This window comes from Camelina sativa, chromosome 3 (genome assembly GCF_030686135.1).
Source record: "Camelina sativa cultivar CO46 ecotype springtype chromosome 3, ASM3068613v1".
Classification (NCBI taxonomy): Eukaryota; Viridiplantae; Streptophyta; class Magnoliopsida; order Brassicales; family Brassicaceae; genus Camelina; species Camelina sativa.
This window is the reverse complement of record NC_141882.1, coordinates 28,113,072-28,135,012: the sequence shown is the minus strand read 5'-3', so window position 1 is coordinate 28,135,012 and position 21,941 is coordinate 28,113,072. Positions and strand designations below refer to the sequence as shown.

Sequence of the window (21,941 nt, the reverse complement as noted above, 5' to 3'; positions counted from 1 at the left end):
CTAGCACGACGAAAGGGAGTCTCCGGAACCATCCTCATACACAAAAGCCATGTCGACGTCACTCGAGAAGTCTTTGTTCGTCGGGAAAGTAACAGTGCTCGCTGTGTACGAAGAAGGTTTGGTGTCAATACGGCAGAGCGTCCTTATATGAGTCAACTCGGCCTGAGCAAAAGCGAGCTGAGTTTGGAGAGCCTCGAGTTGCCTTTGTAATGAAGAAATTGTCCCTCCACATCCGTACACTGGATCTAGCACCCTCGCGTTGGCCTACACCAAAGAATTCAGGGCGTCCCCTCGTTGGTTCTCCGATAGCTCCTACGATCGTTGAATTAATAAACTTAATTAGGATATTTGTAATATTTACTTTCACTCTTTTATTTTTTTGGAAGTTTTAGTGACAATCAAATAATAATAATTTTACGTATGTTTGAATTTGTTGTTTCATTAATTGTTTGTAATGATTTTGTCAATGATATCATAGTAATATTCAATAGTGGAAAATAGTAAGAAGTCGCTTTTAGACATGGATCAATTATTCACCGCGTCATACTTTGTCATAAGATAACAAATTATAAGATATAAATGTCACGATTCGGCATTTTAACGTGACATTTTATATCACGTTAACGTGCAATGTAGACTTTTTATATCAAACTTGAAAGAGACTTCCTACAATATTCTTACACGCGGTTTCGATATTTTCCAAAAATAACAATTTTTTTTTAAAAAAGCAATGTCATCACACTGAAAAGATCGAAAAACCCTAATCGTTTAAAACGTTAAATTGCAAAAATCAAAAACAAACTACATAATTTAACAACTTGAACATTTAGGTAAGAAGATTATACAACCCCCTTTCTCCCTATAGCTTACACGACTATAATAACAAAATTGCGGGTTAACATCACACAATGATACAATTGAATCAAGAAGAGATCATAATCAGAATTCACAAGCCTTTTACACCTTAATTTTTTTATAAAAAAAATTGGCTAGAGAAGTGAATATTCTCCTGCAACATCTTATTGACATTACTAGCACCAAAAATTTTGTGGACAATGGCAAATTTTTAAGGTTCTTTAGAGGGAAAATATGGAGCAAAGACGCAATCTTTCACACACTTCCGCCGGAGAAGCTTACACCCGGCACAGGGCGATACTGTTCGTCCATGTCTGTGACCCTTTTGTCTCATTTAGAAAAGTAAAAAAAAAGAGTTTTGAGGCTTAAGACAATAAGAATAAGAGAAGAAGAAGAAGAAGACTTTAGAGAATAGTGTGCGACTTGTGTTTATATAGAACAAGAAGAGAAAGTGAGACATCAAATCTTCCATTTTAAAACTTTTAAAACTTCTTAATTAATATTAGCGTTCGTGTTTGTGAGCACAAAAATTATTGTTACGTTTTAGCGTATGTGTGCGTGTCATGCGTATATGTTTGTTTCACCGTGAACATAGAAGTTACGTTTGTGTATATGTGTATGTGTTCATGTAATGAGTTTGTATCGGTGTTAGCACTAAAAATGTGGGAACCTCATGCGACCTGTCACAAACTTAAAACACATGCAAGTCAGACAAGTACTCAAAGTGAAAGCCAAAAGAGAGAGAAATTGAAGCCAACAATTCCAAAACTTTTAAAAGAATGCATACCTGATACCTAGCTGATCTAATTGGAAAGAGGAGTTTTGAAGACGACGTGCACCACAGAAGCTCAACCCATTGCTCTGATAAAAGAATCAAAGAGTAAAGCTGTGTGCTTAAAAATATCAAAGTCTCTAAAACTGTACGAGATGTTTATAGGGTATACCTTTGGTTTAAAAGAAGTGAATGAGGTTTTATTTAGACAATAACTGGATGACAAAGTCAGAAGTTTACCGTGGCATGGACTTGGAGAGATAATAACCAATAGACGATAGTTCCTCTGTTCCTGCAAGTTTAAAATATACCTTAAATGAGTATGGTAAGACAAAAGAAATCACAGAATGTTGAAAATCATAAATTCTGAACTTTGCATCTACATAACATTATATGAATCACACAACCTTGATTAAGTTATAACACTATAATATTAAAAGAGAAAACGAACATATTGCTAAGACTAGATCATTCATGTAATGAATAATGATGTACACACAACCACCACCAAATATGCCTTATTTGAAAACTAATCAGATGTAGAATCAAGAGTCATTGACTTAAATAAAACTTGCAAGAATCAAATACTTACATGCTTGACTTTCAAAGTTCAGTATTATACCCACATACACGACACAACTTCAATATGTTTTCTGCAAATAAAATCATATATTCGTTAAGCAAAAGATAGTGTATATGTGAAGACCGACATTAACAATTTCAAAATTTGATTATGCAAATGGTAAGTGAAGATCATACCTTGTGTTAAAAGAGGGAAGACAATTACCTAATCAAAAGAAGGGAAAGATGCAGTCTTCACCTTGGATCTTCTGCAATACCTATATTTCCCGGTTAAGAACGAATCACCAAAAAGATGTGGTTAGAGCACAATAAGGCAAGTAAAGACTAATTTACTCTTCTAATAATATAAGATTTATAAGAGATGTATATAAAAGTAAAAAGGAACTTACAAAGTACTGTATAGAGGTTGTGCAGAAATCTCCTTAGTTGAGCCATTAAACAAGCCCTATTAAGGACTTTTATTCTCCGCTAAATTTGCAGAATATTGAATCTTATAGTTTAAGCAGAGAGATTGAATGTTCTCAGGACACCATTAGTCCCAGCCTTAAGGAGGTCTTAACAGAGATATTGAAGTTTCTGTCAAGCTGTCCATGCACAGCAAGACATCTTTTTATTAGAACTTTTTATTCTCCATCAAATTAGCAGAGCTATTGAATTTTCTCAGGACATTACCCATGCCTTAATAAAGGTCTTAGCAAAGATATTGAAGTTTTTGTCAAACTGTCCCAGCACAACAAGACATCTTTTAATCGGACAGAACATTCCCTTATAAGAACTTATTTTCTCAGGACATTGTTCATGCCTTAATAAAGGTCTTAGCAGAGATATTGAAGTTTTTGTCAAGCTTTCCAGCACAGCAAGACATCTTTTTACTAGATATATTTATTCTCCATCAAATTAGAAGAGAGATTGAATTTTTTTCAGGACTTTGTCCTTGCCTTAATAAAGGTCTTAGCAGAGATATTGAAGTTTTTGTCAAACTGTCCCAGCACAGCAAGACATCTTTTAATCGGACAGAACATTCCCTTATAAGAACTTTTTATTCTCCATCAAACTAACAGAGAGATTGAATTTTCTCAGAACATTGTCCAAGCCTTAATAAAGGCCTTAGCAGAGATACTGAATTTTCTGTCAAGCTGTCCCAACACAGAAGGACATCTTTAAATCTGAGAGAACATTCCCATATTACTTTCCCTTATCAGAACTTTTTATTCTCCATCAAATTAGCAGAGAGAATGAACTTTCTCAGGACATTTTCCAAGCAGAGTTATTGAAGTTTTTGTCAAACTGTCCCAGCACAGCGGACAGAACATTCCCTTATTACTTTCCCTAATAAGAACTTTTTATCCTCCATCCAATTAGCAGAGATACTGAACTTTCTCAGGACATTGTCCAAGCCTTAATAAAGGTCCTTTAGCAGAGATATTGAAGTTTCTGTCAAGCACACAGCAAGACACTAGTATTTTTGGGACCGTCAAGCACACAACAAGACTTAGCTCAGTGAGCATTTAATCGGACAGAGATTTCCCTTTTAATAACTTTTTATCCTCCATCAAATTAGCAGAGATATTGAACTTTCTCAGGTTATTGTCCAAACCTTAATGAAGGTCTTTTAGCAGAGATATTGAAGTTTCTGTCAAGCACACAATAAGACAATAGTATTTTTGGGACCGTCAAGCACACATCAAGACTTAACTTGTGAGCATTTAATGGGACATAGATTTCCCTTTTAATAACTTTTTATCCTCCATCAAATTAGCAGAGATACTAAACTTTCTCAGGACATTGTCCAAGCCTTAATGAAGGTCTTTTAGCAGAGATATTGAAGTTTCTGTCAAGCACACAACAAGACAATAGTATTTTTGGGACCGTCAAGCACACATCAAGACTTAGCTCAGTGAGCATTTAATCGGACATAGATTTCCCTTTTAATAACTTTTTATCCTCCATCAAATTAGCCGAGATACGGAACTTTCTCAGGACATTGTCCAAGCCTTAATAAAGGTCTTTTAGATGAGATATTGAAGTTTCTGTCAAGCACACAGCAAGACAGTAGTATTTTTGGGACCGTCAAGCACACAACAAGACACTACAAGAAAACAAGTCGATAACTGACAGATTTATTGACAGCACTAATTTGTCGGTAATTACCGACGGTTTACCAACGAATATTTGACGGAAGATTAGTTTGTTGGTTATTAGTCAGAAAATTACTGACGGACAAAATCCGTCGGTAATCCGTTAGTTTTTCTGATGGATTACTGACGAATATCTAATTCTTCGCGTGTGTCAAATTTTAGTCGGTGTTTTTTTAATTTGTCGGCAATCCGTCAGAAATAACAGACAAAAACTGATGGATATTAACTTTTCGTCGGGTGTGTCAAAATTTGGTCTGATTTTTTTTTCTATCCGTCAGTGATCCGTCTGCTTTTTTTATCCGTCGGTAATCCGTCAGAAATGATCGACGGATCACTGACGGTTACATGTAGATAGTGTAAAATTTGTGTTTTTGATAGAAAATAGGTTTTTTACTTAAAGTACTTATGGTGTGGTATTACATCTTATAGGTAAGTATTTGCTATTTGTCTTTGAAATTATTTTTTCTCTAATTTAATCATATAGATGTTTATTTTCACAAATAATTTCATGGTTAGTATATATATATATATATATATATATCTTTTTTTTTTTGACAACTTCATGGTTAGTATATAATATATAGTATATGCATATTGTTAATAAAAATTATGAAGTTAAGTGTTTTAATCTTAAATCTGTCAGTAATTTATCAGTAATCCGTAAAATAACTAACAAAAAACCGATGAATGTAATATTGACAAAATTTTGATATCCGTCAGTAATCTGGCGGAAATTACCGACGGAAAACCGACGGATATTGAAATTTTCGTCCGCGAGCCATATACAGAAAAAATTTTGAGACGCGGGAAATGAAAATTTTTAGTCATAACTGACGAGCTATCTGTCGGTTATTCTGTCGGTACTGTCGATATTACCAACGCACTTCATCTTCTTCTCCACAGATTGTTTTTATTTTTCTCATCTTCTTCTCTGCATATTTTTTTTTTATTTTTCTCAAAATCTTTCTCAAATCCTCTCTCCAACTATGTATTACCTCCAACAATTACTTCCTTCCAATCTGGCAAGTCTTTCCTACCACTCTCTCCAACTTCAAGAAGATAAGTTCTCTTTTTATCTTTTTATAGATTTGCTTAGTTCTCTAAGATTTCTTAGGAATAAGATAGATTAATTAAGTTTGAAAGTTTGTTCCATTTGACTGTTATTGATTTGATGAATTTGTTTGTAATAGATGTGTGTTAGATTTGTTAGACTTGGGTTTTATTGGATTTGATGAATTTGTTTAGTTTTTATACATTTTATAATTTTTTGATATTTTTTGATTAGTTTTTACAATGGTTTCTAATATTGTTAAGTATTGATTTTATACATTTTATTAATTTTGCTTTTAAGTATTGATTTTATACATTTTATTAATTTTGCTTTTATTTATTTTCAATTAAGTATATAATGTATATTATGAATTTCTAATATTGTTAAGTATATTATGTTTTTTTTGAACAATTTTTAGTTTTTTTTCAACAATTTTTTGTTTTGGGTTTTTATAAAACTTTTAAACTTCTGAATTTAAATATTTAAGCATATAGATGGTTTAGTATTTAATTAAATTTTTATAATTATGCTACTTTTATTTTTCTAAAAGTTTAAATTTTTGTTTGAAAAATTTATATATAATCCGTCGGTAATTTCGTCCGTATAACGAGAAACTTCTGAACCGTTAGCTGTCAGGAATCCGTCAGTAAAACGACTATCGGAAATCCGTCGGTAAAATTTCCGTCAGAATTCTGTGAGTTAAATTTCTATCGGAAATCCGTCAGAAAACCGACGTATTTCCGACAGAATAAATTTTCCGACAATCTTGATCCGACGGATGTTTTTGTCTGTTTTTCGTCGGTAATAGGTGTTTCCGACGGCTAACTGACAGATATGCCTGTCGGTTTTAAGCTGTTTTCTTGTAGTGAGACTAAGCAGGGTGAGCATTTAATTTGACAGAGATTTCCCTTTTAATAACTTTTTATCCTCCATCAAATTAGCAGAGATATTGAACTTTCTTAGGACATTGTCCAAGCCTTAATGAAGGTCTTTTAGCAGAGATATTGAAGTTTCTGTCAAGCACACAACAAGACAGTAATATTTTTGGGACCGTCAAGCAGACATCAAGACTTAGCTGAGTAAGCATTTAATCGGACAGAGATTTCCCTTTTAATAACTTTTTATCCTCTATCAAATTAGCAGAGATATTGAACTTTCTTAGGACATTGTCCAAGCCTTAATAAAGGTCTTTTAGCAGAGATATTGAAGTTAATTTCTACCAAGCACACAACAAGACAGTAGAGATTTAAGTCTCTAATATTATTGGGACCATAGATGGTATGTGACAAGCCTTTCCCTTACGGACAATTTCCCCAAGTTAGAAACCGAACAGACACAATCATGCAAATGTGTAGTCCCTTTCTTTTGGGTTTTAAGAAAACAAAAAACTTTAAATCAGAACACATAAAGCAAAGAGAATAGATACCACTTTACCATTAAAAGCTTCATTAGTCTCCTTGAAGAAACGTTTCGTAAGTAGCCATCATATCACTAAGGTTGCCAGTTCTGCATATATAGTTAAGAATCTCAAAAACATTAGTCACTAAACAAATTTCAGTCAAAAGCAAATTAACAAAAGCTTAGTACTAACCAGTTCAAGCAAGCTTACTACTCTGTACAATTCTAGTACTTACTTACTACTCTGTTAACAAAAACTAACACTAGTAAACTTGCATAGACTTTGTAGTGATTCGGTGGGATGAGGAAAATTAGAATTTTGTAGAAGGATGTTCAATATAGAATTTAATAAGGATTCTTGTTTTTTTTGAACCTGAATTTAATAATAACTAAAATCTATACTAGTATTTTTGCAACAGTTTTTACATTTAATGTCATTTAATGCTTATATTATTTTCAAACAAGTTTAGTTAATTTTCTACTATCCTTATAACCAAACAGAATTAAAATATTAGAAATATCCATATATATAATATTCTATATTTAATATAGATATTTAGAAGATTTATTTCATATTAAAAAAATTATTCTCCTATCATCTTTTTATTTATTTTAAAATTTAAATGTATATTTTTCCTGCATATATTGTGATTTTAATTTTTTAAAACAAATATATATTACTCAATTAATATAAAAAGTGTGTGTTCAACATTCATATATTGTAAATTTACCGTATATAGTAAATTATAAAATTTTAAGAAGTTTATAATTTATAATTGATATATCTAGAGTTAATAAAAAGTTTGAAAATTATGAATATTTGAACATATTAAATTTTCAAAATAACACAAACGAGTTATATTACATGACCGCTTAGATGATATTACATGACTGAACTAATAATATTTAAAAATAAATTATCATTAATATGATACTTTAATACATGTTAAATCTTTATTTTACTATTTTAACAATACTAATATAAAATATGTCTAATCAAACTGATTTAATTAAGATTGTATTAAAAAGTTGTTGTGCGGTATACCACGAATTATATACTAAAAAAAATTAATATTAAAATAATACATTAAAAGAAAGTTTAAAAAGAACTTGTCCAAGAGTATACCACGGATCATAATCTAGTTCACTAGTAAACTTGCATACAGTTACTACATCTTATCTTCTTGAACCTGAATTTAAATGATATATTATTTTTGATTATCTTACAAACTATCTTTGAGATGGTGTAGTGATTGTTTGAAAAATTTCATATACACCCTAAATCATGATCAAAAGATAAGGAATAAATTTTTACAAACGATGTTGGCTTTAATATTTTTTTTTTAAAAAAAAAACCATCATAGACACCATAATCCATAAGGTTCACGATATTCCTAGTTTATGTGCTTTCTCCTATATATGTAACTTCTTTTTTTTTTTTTTTTTTTTTGGATATCGATCTTATATTAAATATAGAGGAAAGTTTACACTAGTGCCATAGACACCATTAAGCTTTGGGAAGAGAAAGACTGAAAAAAGCAGGGTGAGTAATGAGTCTTTCATGACAAATGAAAGTGAGAGAACCATAAAGTGAGATAGGAATCTTGTTGTTGAGGCGTCGTGTTTGAGTTTCTGTCGTGTGCAAGTAACCTCCTTCTCATAAGTTGATGAATCCTTTGCTTGATTTGTGCTTGGCTTCGGAGTGTTGGGATGTGTAGGCGCTCATTACGCTCCTTCCAAATATGGTAAATTAGCGCTTGTAGAACCAACCAGCAAATTGTATTTAGCCTCTTATTTGCCGTTGGTCTTTTTATCCAGAGTAGCAATGCGTCAAAGGAGGAGAATTGCGGTGGAGATAAGTGAACAAAAAAATCTGACCAGAGTTCTGAGGAGTAAAAATATTGAAAGAAAAAGTGGTTCCTTGATTCCTCACCGGAAGCACAAAGTAGACAAGATGCTGGGATTTGAACAGGTAGATTCCATCTCCTTAATCTGTCTCGAGTTGTTAGCCGATCCAAAACTGTGAGCCAAGTCAGGAAAGCCATCTTTGGGATATTTTCTTTGAACCAGACTTGATGATGCCATGATACTGATGGTTCTGGAGGATGTAAGTGATGCCACAGTTGCATGGATGAGAATTTTCCTTGAGATTGATCAGCTGTAAACTTCCACTGAAAAACATCATCACCCGTATTCTCTGTTGGAGGATTGTGAGTCATAAGGCATGATCGCAGGAGTTGTACTATTTGATGCCTCCCATTTGGAAGTGACCAGGTTCCACTTGGAGCAGCTTGTTTGACAGTAGAGAGAATCCGGATACCCGTAACCCGTGGTCCTGAGTTACCAGTGATATCAATAAGTGGACCTAGTCCAGTCCAGTTGTCATGCCAGAAGAGTGCATTGGATCCAAAGTTAATAATGCAGTAAATATATGGTCTCGCCAGAGCTCTCAACTTTACCAGCTTTCTCCATATCCAGCTGCCAGTTGTAGTGAAATCTGTATCCCATAAACATCTTCCTCTGATTAAGTGCTTATTAACCCACGAAACCCATAGTGAACCTGCTTGAGAGTATAGTAGCCATATTAACTTGAGGCCAAAAATCTGATTCCAGTCAGCCAGTCTTTTAAGACCAAGGCCTCCAGCGGCTTTTGGAGTACAAACAATTTCCCATGAAACCTTAGCTCCCCTGGCAGAGGAAGCAACACCCTTCCACAAGAAAGCACTGCACATTTGCTCAAGCGATTGCAAACAATTAGTTGGAAGCAAGAAGATTGATGCCCAGAAATTGATGGTACTGTTAATAACTGAATATAGGAGTTGCAATCTTCCTGCAAATGATAAATGCCGGTTTGTCCAAGAGGAGATGCGTCCCTTGACTTTGTCTAGAAGAGGTTGATAGTCTGATGGGTTTAGCTTGTTTGGGAGAAGCGGAACTCCACGATATCGAACTGGGAGGGAGCCATGATTGAGGTTATGCCTTTGAGCCATATGTCTGATGTGATCTCTATCATTTCCATCAAGAAAAAGGCAAGTTTTTGCAAGATTTATTCCCAGACCAGAAGTTAACTGAAACTGAGCCAAGATATCAAGGATTGAGCTGAGAGAGGATTCTCTACCATCGAAGAAAACTAGGATATCATCTGCAAAGCTCAAGTGTGTGATCAGAGGGTCGGCACACTTTGGATGAGGCTGAATCCTGTTCATCGACACTGCTTCATCAAGTTGCTTGGAGAGTATATCCATTACTAATGTGAAGAGGGGGGCCGAGATTGAGTCTCCTTGTCTAAGACCTTTCCTTCCTGGAAAATATCCTATCAATTCACCATTAATATCAACAGAGTAGGACGGAGTGGTGAAGCATGTAGTTATCTACTTAATAAACATGGGAGGCAGTTCCAAAGCTCTTAGGATGTTGTGAAGGAAATTCCAGTCGATATTGTCAAAGGCTTTTGATAAATCGATCTGTAAGCATCCTCTAGTCACAGGACCATCAGTGTTGAAATCCGTAACAAGCTCGCAAGCTAATAAAACATTTTCACATAGGAGCCTGCCAGGAATGAAGGCTACCTGATTTCGCTGTACTGCTTGACTAGTAATCAGCTTGAGCCTTTTTGCCAAGATTCTTGAGATGACCTTGTAGATGGTATTACAACAAGAGATTAGTCTGAATTCAGATAGTTTTTCTGCCGTAGTAGTCTTGGGGATAAGTGCTAGAACAGTTGCGTTGACTTGCCTTAGTAACCTCCCAGATTTGAAGAATTCAAGTACTGCTTCTATTAAGGTAGGTCCAACCACCGCCCATGAGTTAACGAAGAACTCAACCGTAAAACCATCAGGTCCTGGAGCCTTGCTTCGCGGTAAGGAGAAAAGAGTTGAGGTAATTTCTTCACTGGTGGGAATTGCAGTAAGCTTTGTTGACAAATCCGACGAGCATCTGAAGGAGTGTAGTTCCTTGATTCTCTCCTCTGATAATGGAAGCACTGATGTGTTTTTTGTACCAAGAAGAAGTTGATAGTATCCCACAATCATCTCCTTTAAAGCTCCCTTGTCAGTAATCCTCTCCTCATCTTCAGTGAGAAGCGAGCAAATTTTATTCCTTGCTTGGTGAGCCTTGACTGAGTTGTGGAAGAATTTAGTGTTTGAGTCACCTTCTGTACACCAGCGAATTCTAGACTTCTCCCTTAGAAAGATTTCCTCTGCATTAGATAAGATAAGCCATTTTCTTCTGGCCTCCTTTTCACTCTCAAATAAAGCAGGAGAAGGGTTTGTGAGAATTTGGGTTTGCAATTGAGAGAGATTTGCATGAGCTTCAGCTGCTCGAGCTTGAATGTTGCTGAACTCATTTCTGTTAAGAGCCTTGCATCCAAGTTTTACCGCTTTGAGCTTTTGGCAGAGGTTGAACATTGCAGTTCCCTGAAGTGGAGGAGAGTGCCAAGCCGTTTCCACTAGGCTTTGATAATCTGGATGAGTAGTAAAGAAAGTATAGAATTTGAAAGGTACCTTCCTTCTTTCTGTCTCCTCGCAGAGTTCAACAACTATTGGAGAGTGGTCAGAACCACCTAGAGCATCAAAAAGTGAAGTAGACTGCGAATACTCTATTAGCCATGCTTCATTTGCTAGAGCCCTGTCAAGTTTGCGGGTTATCGGGTTCAGAGATTGACCATTATACCAAGTGTGAGTTAAACCTCTACCTGGCAGGTCTGAGAGTGAACAATTTTCAATGCAGAGCTGGAACTCCGACATGCCTTGTAAAGGAAGAGGGTAAGGGTACAGTGAATAATGATCTTCAGCATGGAGGATTTGGTTAAAATCTCCAAGTAGCAGCCAAGGAAGGTTTCTGAGCAGATTGTTTTGGTGTATCTCCTCTAAAGTAGACCAAAGCTCTCTCCGAGCTAACATACAGTTGCGGGCGTACACAAAAGAGACTGTGAAAGATTGATTCGTAGAAGGATCAAAAACTCCACAAGTTATAACTTGGTCTGTTTTTTTATAAATAAAAACCTTAATAGCTGGATCCTAGACTATCCAGATTCTTCCGTTTAAAGCTTCAGTAGAGTAGTTGAAGTCATATCTCCAACCGGGAAAATTTGAAGCCAAAATCGTTGCAGCATTCTCTTGCTGAACATGAGTTTCCAAAATGACTCCTAAAGAAAGCCTATTAGACCGAATCCAACTCCTGAGCTCACGTTGGCGGTGGGTAGTATTTAAACCCCGAATATTATAACAAAAAACTTTTATCATCATCAAAAAGGGCAAAAGGTTGAAAGCTGAGCTTTCAAGCATGATGAGCTGGGCGTCCTTTGGAGGATAATCGCCCACTGGTGGAGTTCTTACTAGTTTTTGGATTAGTCTTCTTCGAGATGTTACCTTTCTGCGACTCAGCAATACCGATGGTTTTAGCCTTTCTTGCAACTAAGGCCCCCGAGGGTACTGTATCCTTTTCTTTCACGGTCACTACTGTGGAAGGGGTGAGGGATGTTTCTGCAGTTATTGGTGGGGAGAGAGTTGTATTGCTCTTTACGTTATTTTGAGCACTTGGAGGAGCTTTGTATGGTTGGTGGAGACTGAGGTTTGGTGGTGGACCTTTGTATGGTTGGTGAAGACTGAGGTTTGGTGGTGGACCTTTGTATGGTTGGTGGAGACTGAGGTTTGATGGAGGAGTCTGCAAGTTGCTTTCCCGAATCATTTTGTTGTTTTAACTTGGAGTTCCTCGATCTGCCATTGACCACTTGCCATTCATTGGGAGAGTCTGTTGTGGGCGAGTCAAAGTATCGGTGTGTAGCGGTTGCTGTGGCCGCAGCAAGAGATAACTGCTTATCATTTCCCGAGCTCTGAAGATTTTGTACAAGTTGTGGGGCCTGTAGTGGTTTAGTTAGAACAACCGGACCTTTGATTTGCCACGTTTGGGAGGAGAGGTGCCTAGTAGAGTCCTTGGTGTTGGGGACTCCTTGACTGTTTGATGAGTTTCCTTGAGTAGTCGGAGTAGTTTCTGGAGCAGTGGGACATCTATGATACAGATGACCAAATTCCTTGCAGTAGTCACATTTTGGAGGCAAACGAGGGTATTCCACCCAAATCCTGACTTCATTTCCTTCATCATCATCAACTAACACAGATTTAGGTAGATCTTTCTTGAGGAGAATCTCCACCTTAATTCGAGTATCAGCGGTGAGTGGAGGTAACTGGTGTTTTTCCGTGTGCAGCGGTTCACCTATACCCGAGGCTATGGTACTTAAACCTGGGAGAGAGTATAATTGAGGTGGAACATCTTTCAATATGACCCAAATAGGAAGTGAGACCAGTTTAATCGGAGTTAGTGTTGCCGTTGGAGACCAAGCTGTTACCGTGAAGAGACAGTTGCCTGCTTGCCAACACCCAACCTCTAAAACCCATTTCCTTGTGAGCTCTGATGGGATGTAAATAAGAACAATACCATTTGGTAGGCACTTAATGTTGATTCTTCCTCCTTTTCCCCAAATGGGATTAAGGTCAACAAAGATTTTATCTGGTGGGGGAGGATTTCCATGGAAATGAGCCACTATGTGGTCTTTCCAAGTGTCTGAGGCACGAAGAATGACTGAAGCTGGTGCTCTGACTTTCGGAGTTCCATCATCAGTGAAGGTCGGCTGAACTGCTTTAGTGAGATTACGCAACGAAGACTTGAAACGCTCTGCCCACAGTAGCTGGGTGTCGTCGATGACAGGAGGAGAATTGCGTAGTTCTTCTTGTTCTTTGGGTAGGAGTGGAGTATTTAAATCTGCTTGTGAGGCAATTGTATCTTTTTGAGCAGGAACAGAGGACGAATCTCCAGGTGGAGACTTCTTCTTTTTACGTATGTCCAAAGGTAAATAATAAGCAAACACATGTTCTTAGCTAGAGAAAGTTTGCTTGAACTCTCATCTTTATATCGGTGATCCATGTTCTTATTATTTGTTAATTAACTTCGAGTTGCCCAGTGCCCACAACAACAAAATTCTTTTTTTTTTGGGTACCAAAATAATAGACTAATATATAACTTAAGTGTGAACTGTGTGTGAGGAGTATAAGATTCACGAAAAAGAATAGCACAATTTATTTGGGGACAGAACAATGAGTTTCTCGGTGGTCTTGTTCCACAATCCTCACTGTGCAACAACAACAACAACCATCTTCACAATCTCATCATCATCTTTCAGACCAAGAAGAAATCTATCTTCATCTAATCGTATCTTTTCGACCAATCAACCTAAACCCTTGGTCAAAAAACTTCAAATCATCGAAACCCTAGCCGCCAGAGACACAATCATAGACTTCGGCAAACACAAGGGCAAAATGCTTGGTACTTTGCCTTCTTCTTATCTCAAATGGGTCTCAAAGAATCTTCGTGCAGGAGATACTGAGTATTGGGCAAAGCTCGCAGACGAAGTCCTCGAAGACGATGTTTATAAAGATAGAGCAGAGTGGGAATTTGCAGAGAAAATCCTCCATGGAAGTGATGAGAGCATGAGGGCTTTAACTTCTGTAAAGAAGAACAGAGAAGAGACAAACTCTGTTTCTATGTTGTTGGAGATTAGTGAGAAATTTGGTTGGGATAATGAAGATAAGATTGGCTGGAGCAAGATCAATTTCGAGCTTCTGGGGACAAGCAAAGGTGGTCGGATTCCTAGGCTAAGGAACATGAACGAAGAGGAAGAAGAGAGAAGAGAGATGGTAAGAAGAAGAGAGGTTGAGAAGAAGGAAGAAGAGGAAGATGAGAATGGATGGAGGAGAAGACAGAGGAGAGAGAGGATGAGACAGAGTCTTGGAAGAGATGATGGCAAAACTGTGGATAGGAGTGAGAAGAAGGGTATTTTGGGGAGACTAGAAGATATAGAGAAGAAACTTGAGCCAAAGATTCATAGTCCTTTTCCTGGTCGTGAGAGTCTCCTGAAGAAAGTGATGAACAAGAGAAGGTCTCAATGAATATTGAAAGTTTTGATCTTTCTCTTGTTGTGTTTCTTTTGAGGGATTGTGAGTTTACATTTTCACAAAGAGAAGCAAAAAGGCAAATCCTTTCTGAGTTTATGAGATTGAAAAGTTACAAACTCTGCTTTATATGCTTAACTTAAATCTGGTAAGAGAGTAGAGATTATACAGATTCTTTATATAGTCAAAAATCAACCAATCAATTCCCAAAATCTTCCTACTCATCAGTCCTCAGAATCCACAATCTGTAAAACCATGATTTCAACTTTTTGTACAATGAGAAATTGAGAATTTATTCAGAAACCAAGACTTTTAGTGCATGCTTATTTTCCATTTTACATGATAATCACAGTTTTGAGTTGCATAGAATTATAAGTCTCCAATCACAGAATGTGAGAATCATCAGGACATCAATAAAAAGCGCGTAAAAAGAAACCTGATACAGTCAATAGTAGAGAGAGGAAGCTTTAAGCAACCGGAGGACGAAGAACATGGTCCTGTGAAGTATCAACAGCAGCAGGGGGCATGAATTGCCACATTGCAAAACCGGGGTAAGTAGTGAAAGGGACAAGCTTGCTTCCAGGAGCTTGAGCTTGAGAGAGTGATGGCGGATTTGGTAAGAAACAAGGTTGAGGCTGAGGCTGTGTCTTAATCTCTTTCAGTTGCTGCTCCATTCTCTCCTTCTCGATCTTCAGCTTATGTTTCTCATCACGCAGCTCGCTTTTCTCATCCTACATATTGGCACATAATAGGTTCAATGTACACAGTCTAAGGATCTTGCAAAGGCTACAGTTAGTTTTTTTTTACCTTCAACTCCTTGATTTTCTCCTGGAGGCTTGAATTCAAGTCCTTTAGTTTCTGTGCTTCGTCTCTTGCGTGATTCACCATGCGAATCGCATCATTGATAATAGCAACCTTGTCTGTCTTTGGAGTTCTCCCAGGTTCCAATATGGAACTCAGTTCCGTAAATCTAATGATAAAACACCATACCAAAAGATTAAGAACTCAAAAGATAAGAGATAGAAGAGAAGGAAGAGAAAGTAAGAAAATACTTGTCATTTAGCCTATCACGTCTTTGTTTCTCCCTACAAGCTTTCGAGCTAGAACCAGCAGTGCAAGATTCAGTTTTGATCCTGAAGCAATAAGAACAAATAACTTAACAACCAAAACTAGTAGTGTTAAATCAGGTTTGACCAATAGCTGTTTGCTACCTCTTCCTTGAGCCTGGTTCTTTAATCACATCTGAATCACAAAGGAAGCCATCAACTTCAACACTGTAATCAGATCACATCAACATAAGTCAATTACAGCCAATTTAGAAATCTAGAGTAGAAGCAGAGATAAAAAAACAGACACATACTCCAATATCTATCACAATTCACAACACAACAAGACCATTTAAAGTACTGTCCAAGTGAGCAACAAGATCAAACTCCCTAAAAGAACTTCTTTACATACAACTAACAGAACCTTCCTATCACAGTTTGTACAAAATCTAGAGTAGAATCAGAGATCTAGATTCGTCTACTTCTTTTAGAAAACAGAGGAATGGAAGCAAACCAGAGACAAAAAGCTTAAATTAATGAAACAATCTGAGTGGATAAAACAGGATCACACATCCATATAACAAACAACTTCTCCAGAAACTACTACTACCAACCCCTACAAACCACCAAAAAATAGTCCAAAGATCTGAAACAAAAAAAACCAATAGATGGTTGAAAGAAACACAAAACCCACCCTTGAACCAAAAGAGATACCTGACACTAGAGGAAACATCGATCTGCCAAGGGAAAGAAGGATTATGATCAGAGAAAGCACCGTCAACCAAAGGGTAATCACTAAGCCAGTTCGTGTTTTCCGGAGACACCATTTTCTCCTAAATCCCTGGCGGCTGGCTGCTATATGTTAGATTACGAATAGAAAGGGGTCAAATCTGATAAAAGGTAAAGGAGGAGACAATGTGTGGTAAAACGAAAGAAAGAGAGAACAGATATGGTGGTGGTGGTAGGGATGGGATACTCTCCCTTAAATCGGTTTCTATTATATATATAATTTGTTTCATCTCTCTCATTTTCATGGACGTCGTACACCATTGGTCCACCAATCATTATCAATCCTTGAGATCTCTTTTATAATATCGTCGTAGTTGCTCAATCATACACCTCCCGTGATGTCACTCACAACAATCTTTTCTTTTTATGTCAACCAATCGAAATTTTAAAAAGCTTAAATATTTACCCTAAAAAAAGTTTAAATTTTTTTTTTTTTTTTTGATTCCATAAGAAAGAGCATATATGAACATTCAAATTGATAAAAAGACACAAAAGATAGATTCTTTCTTCACCATAGATCTCTAATCTAAAATTACGCAATTAAAATAAACCCAAACATAAAACTAAAAATTTTAAGAGCAAGAGAGCAGATCTGGGTTGATTGATTTTTAGTCGTCCTCAGCAGAAGGCTTGGATGAAGCACCAGTCTTCTTGGGAAGAAGAAGATTGTGAATGTTGGGCATCACACCTCCATTAGCAATCGTCACATCTCCGAGCAACTTGCTCAGCTCCTCATCGTTCCTCACCGCCAATTGAATATGCCTCGGAACAATCCTAGTCTTCTTGTTATCTCTCGCTGCGTTCCCAGCCAATTCCAATACCTAATTTCACAAAATTCCCCCCCCCCCCAAAAAAAAAAAAGAGTCAAAATTAGGGTTTGCGGGAGGTAAAATTAGGAAATTTCGCAAGGGTATATATAGAGATTATGAATTACCTCGGCGGCGAGGTATTCGAGAACGGCGGCTAAGTAAACGGGAGCACCGGCACCAACACGTTCGGCGTATTTGCCTTTCTTCAAGAAACGAGCGATACGACCAACAGGGAATTGAAGACCGGCTTTGCTGCTTCTTGTCGTCGCCTTCTTCACAGATCCAGATCCGAGGGTTTTACCACGACCCGCCATTGCTATTGAATTCGAGTTATACTTAAAAAAAAAAAAAAAAGATGAAGAGGGAAAAAAAAAAGTTAAATGAGTTGAATTGTGTTGCTGGTTCTATAAGAGACTCTTCACCAGAGCTTATATACTGTTTTTAGATTCCTTTTAACCAATTAGAAAAAAGTACGCGGATCGCTATTATTCACCGTTAGATTTATATCATAATCAACGGTGGAAAATTCGAGATACATGATCTGCGTAAGTGTGAATTACCGAAATTACCCAGAGTTTTATTTCTGAGCCGAAAAGCCCAATGGACAAACAAACCTTTCTTCTTTACTGTCCCTATGTCTGTTTTTACTTTTAATCTAATTAACATGTCCAATTAGTTGGAAGCTTAATGAAGAGAGAGCATATAATTTGTCACTTCAAGCTCAAGCAAGCATTGGAAATCATCATTCTCCTTGGCAGATCAAAAATAATAGCAGAAATTGTACGGCAAAAATGTTCAACTTGTTCAACCACTATTTTAGAAATGAATGAGTTGAAGATTATTCAACCCAATTTTATTCAATTCACTTTTTTTTTGTTTTAAGCAACCATTTGCAGCCTCTGTATAATAGAATTTCTTGACATGTCAATTCGACCACCCACGACAATTGAAAGAGCAGTTCTCTGAGCTGAAGCTACTTTCTTATTCCCAGTTCCTCGCAAGCTATCTGAATTATGAAGCAAATTGAGCTCAAATTCGTCTTCGAGCCATTTTGCAGAACTGACAACCTACAAAAGCACACAGTCATCATTACAAATTTAAAAGAAAAAAGAATAATCTTTTGGAAGATGTAAACTCAGTAATCAGTATATAGAAGGCTGATGTGAACCCAATAAAATGACATTGTAGCTAGAATAACTTACAAGGGGAGTACTGCCCTGAGAAATCCTCTTAACAGCAAGAGCCCATTGAGTATTCCACATGTAAGGCCCTAGTACAGCTCGTAGAGAGAATGTGCTAATTCTTCCTGCACTATTCACTGATTTAGAAGTTGTTTTTACTTCCGAAAGGGGAGTGTTCAGAATAGGAGGTGCTAAGCCAAAAAGAGCTATATAGAACCATAAATTGCGAAACAATTTTATAAGTGATGGTTCCACATTTGAGTTGGGATCGAAATCCGAACATATTTCTGCAACAGCAGGAAGAAGGGGGCCTAAAAATTCTGCACCGCTCCTAATAAAATGAAGAACATTATTAATTGTCCAATCATTTAACATGGAAAAACATTTTATGGATAAATTATTATACTAAGCTATAAGGACAATGTTCGATATAATTTCAAGGTTGATACCGTGACCACACCACTGGTACTCTCAATCCATCTCTTAAATCTATGTCTCTTATTGTTGAACCAATAAATGTCTATTTTTTTTTTCTATGTTTCTCTATTTAACCATAGCTAGCTGTATACACAAGCTTTGCTCAAATAAATATTTAGTTACCCTCCACTTTTGGACTCAGAAGCAAGGCCTACATCTGAACATAAGGAAAGCAGCCGATGGCGATAGTCTGCACGCAATTTTGTCTTCATAAGACCACAAGCAATTGTAAGAAAACCTGCAGGCAGAGTCTGTAATGCAATTGGATATGTGAGCACTAGTGTAATAGGATAGATACAAAAGAAACAGAGAAAATGATTCATATATCCGATTACATTAAACCTCAATGTGTTTAGATCTGGATTCTGGGGCTGATGTGTTGCTTTCCACAGATATTTGGCTCAAGTAACTTCTCCTCATCAGAACTACAGTCTGACGGTAGGACTTCTCAAATCCTAAGGATGCTATCCGAGATACAACTTCGAGAAGCTACATACAGGTTGCAAAATATGAATAAGTAAATATGCCAACAAAAAATCTAACGAAAAAGGTATGTATGTTTGGCAAAAAAAATTTCCATTGCCAAAGTTTGAGAAAGTAACACAGATAGGCAGCAAGTTATCACTTGGAAAAGAGAGCCATACTTGGAGTCGCAAAGAGTGAGGACTTGAAACATCACATTCGTCTAGGCTTTCAATCAAAGATGGGAAATTTTTGTCTGCTACTTCAGGCTTTTTAACAGCAACGCTGATATCAGCAAGCAGCTGGATTACATTCAGCAGGACATCAGGAACTTGCTTCTCTCTACCATCCTAAAGACCAAATGATTAGGCTTATTAAAAAGTTAGAACTATTATGAAACACAACAGAGACGAATAAGCCAACTAAAGGAAAGGTTTAGAGTAACCAACCTGCTCGCCATAATCATATCTTTCACGAATACTTGAAGCTAACCCCACGATGAAGGCGTTCACTGAAGCTTGATCCTTAGCCCAACCAGATACAATTATCTCACAAATTATTTTAAATACGCTCTCAAACATATTCCCTTGACTGCTCACACTAGTATCAGGCTGTTCCAACAAAAGGCAAGAAATAAAACGAAATCTCATTCAGTCACTGAAAATGTACAAAAAGATAGATTTATCTAGACTCCAAATGATTTGTGTGACTATACTTTTAGGGACCCTAGAGACACATGAAAATACCCCAAAGCAGAGTAAACTTGTGTTCTCATATAATTTATGAAAAAACAAAATTACCTGAGCGCAGACAGCTAGTATCAATGGTTTAAGTCGGGTAAGCAAAAGACGAAGTGGCTGTCCTGCCTCTGCCGTTGCAATTTTTGCAGTACCAGAAAGCAGAGAGATGAACAAATCTTTGCAGGCTTTCATACTCCGCCACAGGGAGGTGAAGCAGGCCTCTGCAATATTTATTAGCAATGTAAGAGCTTCCATGATCAATCTTTTCTTTCCATCTGTTTCAAGGGACATAAGACTACCAATTTCCATTTGAGCCGCAGCCTGATACACAAACAGTTTGGCATTGACCCTAGTTTTCAGAAGTGGGTCTTGTGTGTTCCAGTCCTGCCTTCTTGACTGTGAAACAAAATCAAGAAAACAACCTTCGTGAGAGCATGCCAAATTATGAGACCAAAAACAGATCCACCACTCAATGGTTCGATGATAACCCTAACAGGCTGATCTAAAAGCATTACCTTGAGAAACGCATACATTGATTGGAGCTGCCGCTTAGCTATGGATCTCACCAGAAGGTATAGCTGAGAATCAAGTTTCACTTTACACAAAACATTGGTTACCAATTTGAAAGCAATCTCTTGCTTCTCCAAACACTCAATGGATTCATCCTCAAAAGAAGCCACTTTATGCAAAAACACATCTTTAGAACCCTTACTGTATCCGATACTCAGCTCATCAGCAGGAAACTGATGGAGCAGCACTGTAATCAAATTATCCCCATCAGACTGCTGAATAGTGGGAAAATGCTGAGACACAGCAGCCAAGAAAGCCATAGAGATCGATTGATCTCTGTCGTCACTCTCAGTCTCACCACAACAACTCATCATAACAAGCTCCACAACGATAGTACCAAATTCAAGTGAAAGACACGAAACGTAACCTAAGAAACTGAAATAGAACGCCGAAATCGACGAACGCAGAGCTTGGAGGAAATCTAAAACGACGAATTTGGCGTCGTTTTGGGATGTGTCGAGGTTCCTGGAGAGGATTCGAGTGACGGCTAAGACCCCGTTGAGATGACTCTGAGAAACCCTGGGCGATTCGGCGCAAAGCAGCTTCGGCTGCGGACATTGTTGGCATATCCAAGGAAGCTTATCCAAAAATTGCTTCGGATTTTGCTCTATGATGTCGCAAAGCTCGTTCAATGCCTCCATAGAATCAGAATCTTCGATGAATCATGAATCAGAGATTTTGAGTTTTTTTTTTTTTTTTTTGTGGTTTTGTGTTCCCTCTGTGTATGAATGAGGTTTTTGAAGGCAGAAAGGTTTTTGAAGGCAGAGAGGTTTTTGTGCTCAGAGACAACAAGTGTAAGTAAATGTATTTATTATTATTTTCATTCCTGTTTTTTTCTTCTGTTATAATTTTTTTTTATTACAAATTTTATGCTATTGTTGGTCATTAGAATTATATTATATTAGGAATCAAATTTCACATTATTGGTTTTAAAATTTACTTGTTTCTAACAATTTCTCAAAAATCAAATTAAATGGTATTTGACTGGTATTTAAATATTTAATAGACTTCTAAAACTATACCCAAATTAAATCTACATATAAGAAGGTAAGAAACTTCATAATTTAAGGTTTTAATTTTTATTATAATTAAGAATTTTCCTATAAAAATAAAAATCTAAGGTAC

The 21,941-nt window shown here is 36.8% G+C and overlaps 4 protein-coding genes and 1 pseudogene across 13 annotated transcripts; 1 reads left to right on the top strand and 4 right to left on the bottom strand.

Moving 5' to 3' along the window:
• On the bottom strand, window positions 1-1,189 carry LOC104778020 (LOB domain-containing protein 3-like; annotated as a pseudogene).
• A 12,399-nt stretch (window positions 1,190-13,588) lies between these two features.
• Window positions 13,589-14,861, top strand: LOC109124893 (golgin family A protein). The gene has a single exon (XM_010502375.3). The coding sequence runs from the start codon at window positions 13,888-13,890 to the stop codon at window positions 14,737-14,739; it is 852 nt and encodes a 283-aa protein (XP_010500677.2). The 5' UTR covers window positions 13,589-13,887; the 3' UTR covers window positions 14,740-14,861.
• Window positions 14,862-15,008: 147 nt separating this feature from the next.
• Window positions 15,009-17,111, bottom strand: LOC104778018 (transcription factor bHLH115). The gene is made up of 5 exons (XM_010502374.3): window positions 16,503-17,111; window positions 15,954-16,016; window positions 15,795-15,875; window positions 15,550-15,712; window positions 15,009-15,473 (listed from the first exon to the last, which is right to left on the bottom strand). Exons 1-5 carry the CDS (start codon window positions 16,613-16,615, stop codon window positions 15,210-15,212), a joined length of 684 nt encoding a protein of 227 aa, XP_010500676.2. The 5' UTR covers window positions 16,616-17,111; the 3' UTR covers window positions 15,009-15,209.
• HTA10 (histone H2A 10) lies at window positions 16,993-17,860 on the bottom strand. Its single transcript, XM_010502373.3, has 2 exons — window positions 17,512-17,860; window positions 16,993-17,398 (listed from the first exon to the last, which is right to left on the bottom strand). The coding sequence occupies exons 1-2, from the start codon at window positions 17,698-17,700 to the stop codon at window positions 17,186-17,188; spliced, it is 402 nt and encodes a 133-aa protein (XP_010500675.1). The 5' UTR covers window positions 17,701-17,860; the 3' UTR covers window positions 16,993-17,185.
• A 258-nt stretch (window positions 17,861-18,118) lies between these two features.
• On the bottom strand, window positions 18,119-21,652 carry LOC104778016 (phosphatidylinositol 4-kinase alpha 1). Of its 10 annotated transcripts, none has more exons than XR_015594530.1 (9): window positions 20,762-21,622; window positions 20,546-20,642; window positions 20,307-20,467; window positions 19,956-20,117; window positions 19,689-19,856; window positions 19,380-19,533; window positions 19,168-19,295; window positions 18,589-18,898; window positions 18,119-18,453 (listed from the first exon to the last, which is right to left on the bottom strand). XR_015594530.1 is itself a non-coding variant. In XM_010502370.3 (9 exons), the coding sequence occupies exons 1-9, from the start codon at window positions 21,455-21,457 to the stop codon at window positions 18,265-18,267; spliced, it is 2,058 nt and encodes a 685-aa protein (XP_010500672.2). In that variant the 5' UTR covers window positions 21,458-21,652; the 3' UTR covers window positions 18,119-18,264. The 10 variants fall into 10 exon arrangements, 4 of the variants coding, with proteins under 4 accessions (XP_010500672.2, XP_010500671.2, XP_087363077.1 ...); XR_015594531.1 differs by having other exon boundaries at window positions 18,589-18,692; XR_015594527.1 differs by having other exon boundaries at window positions 18,589-18,692; window positions 19,387-19,533.
• Window positions 21,653-21,941: the final 289 nt, after the last annotated feature.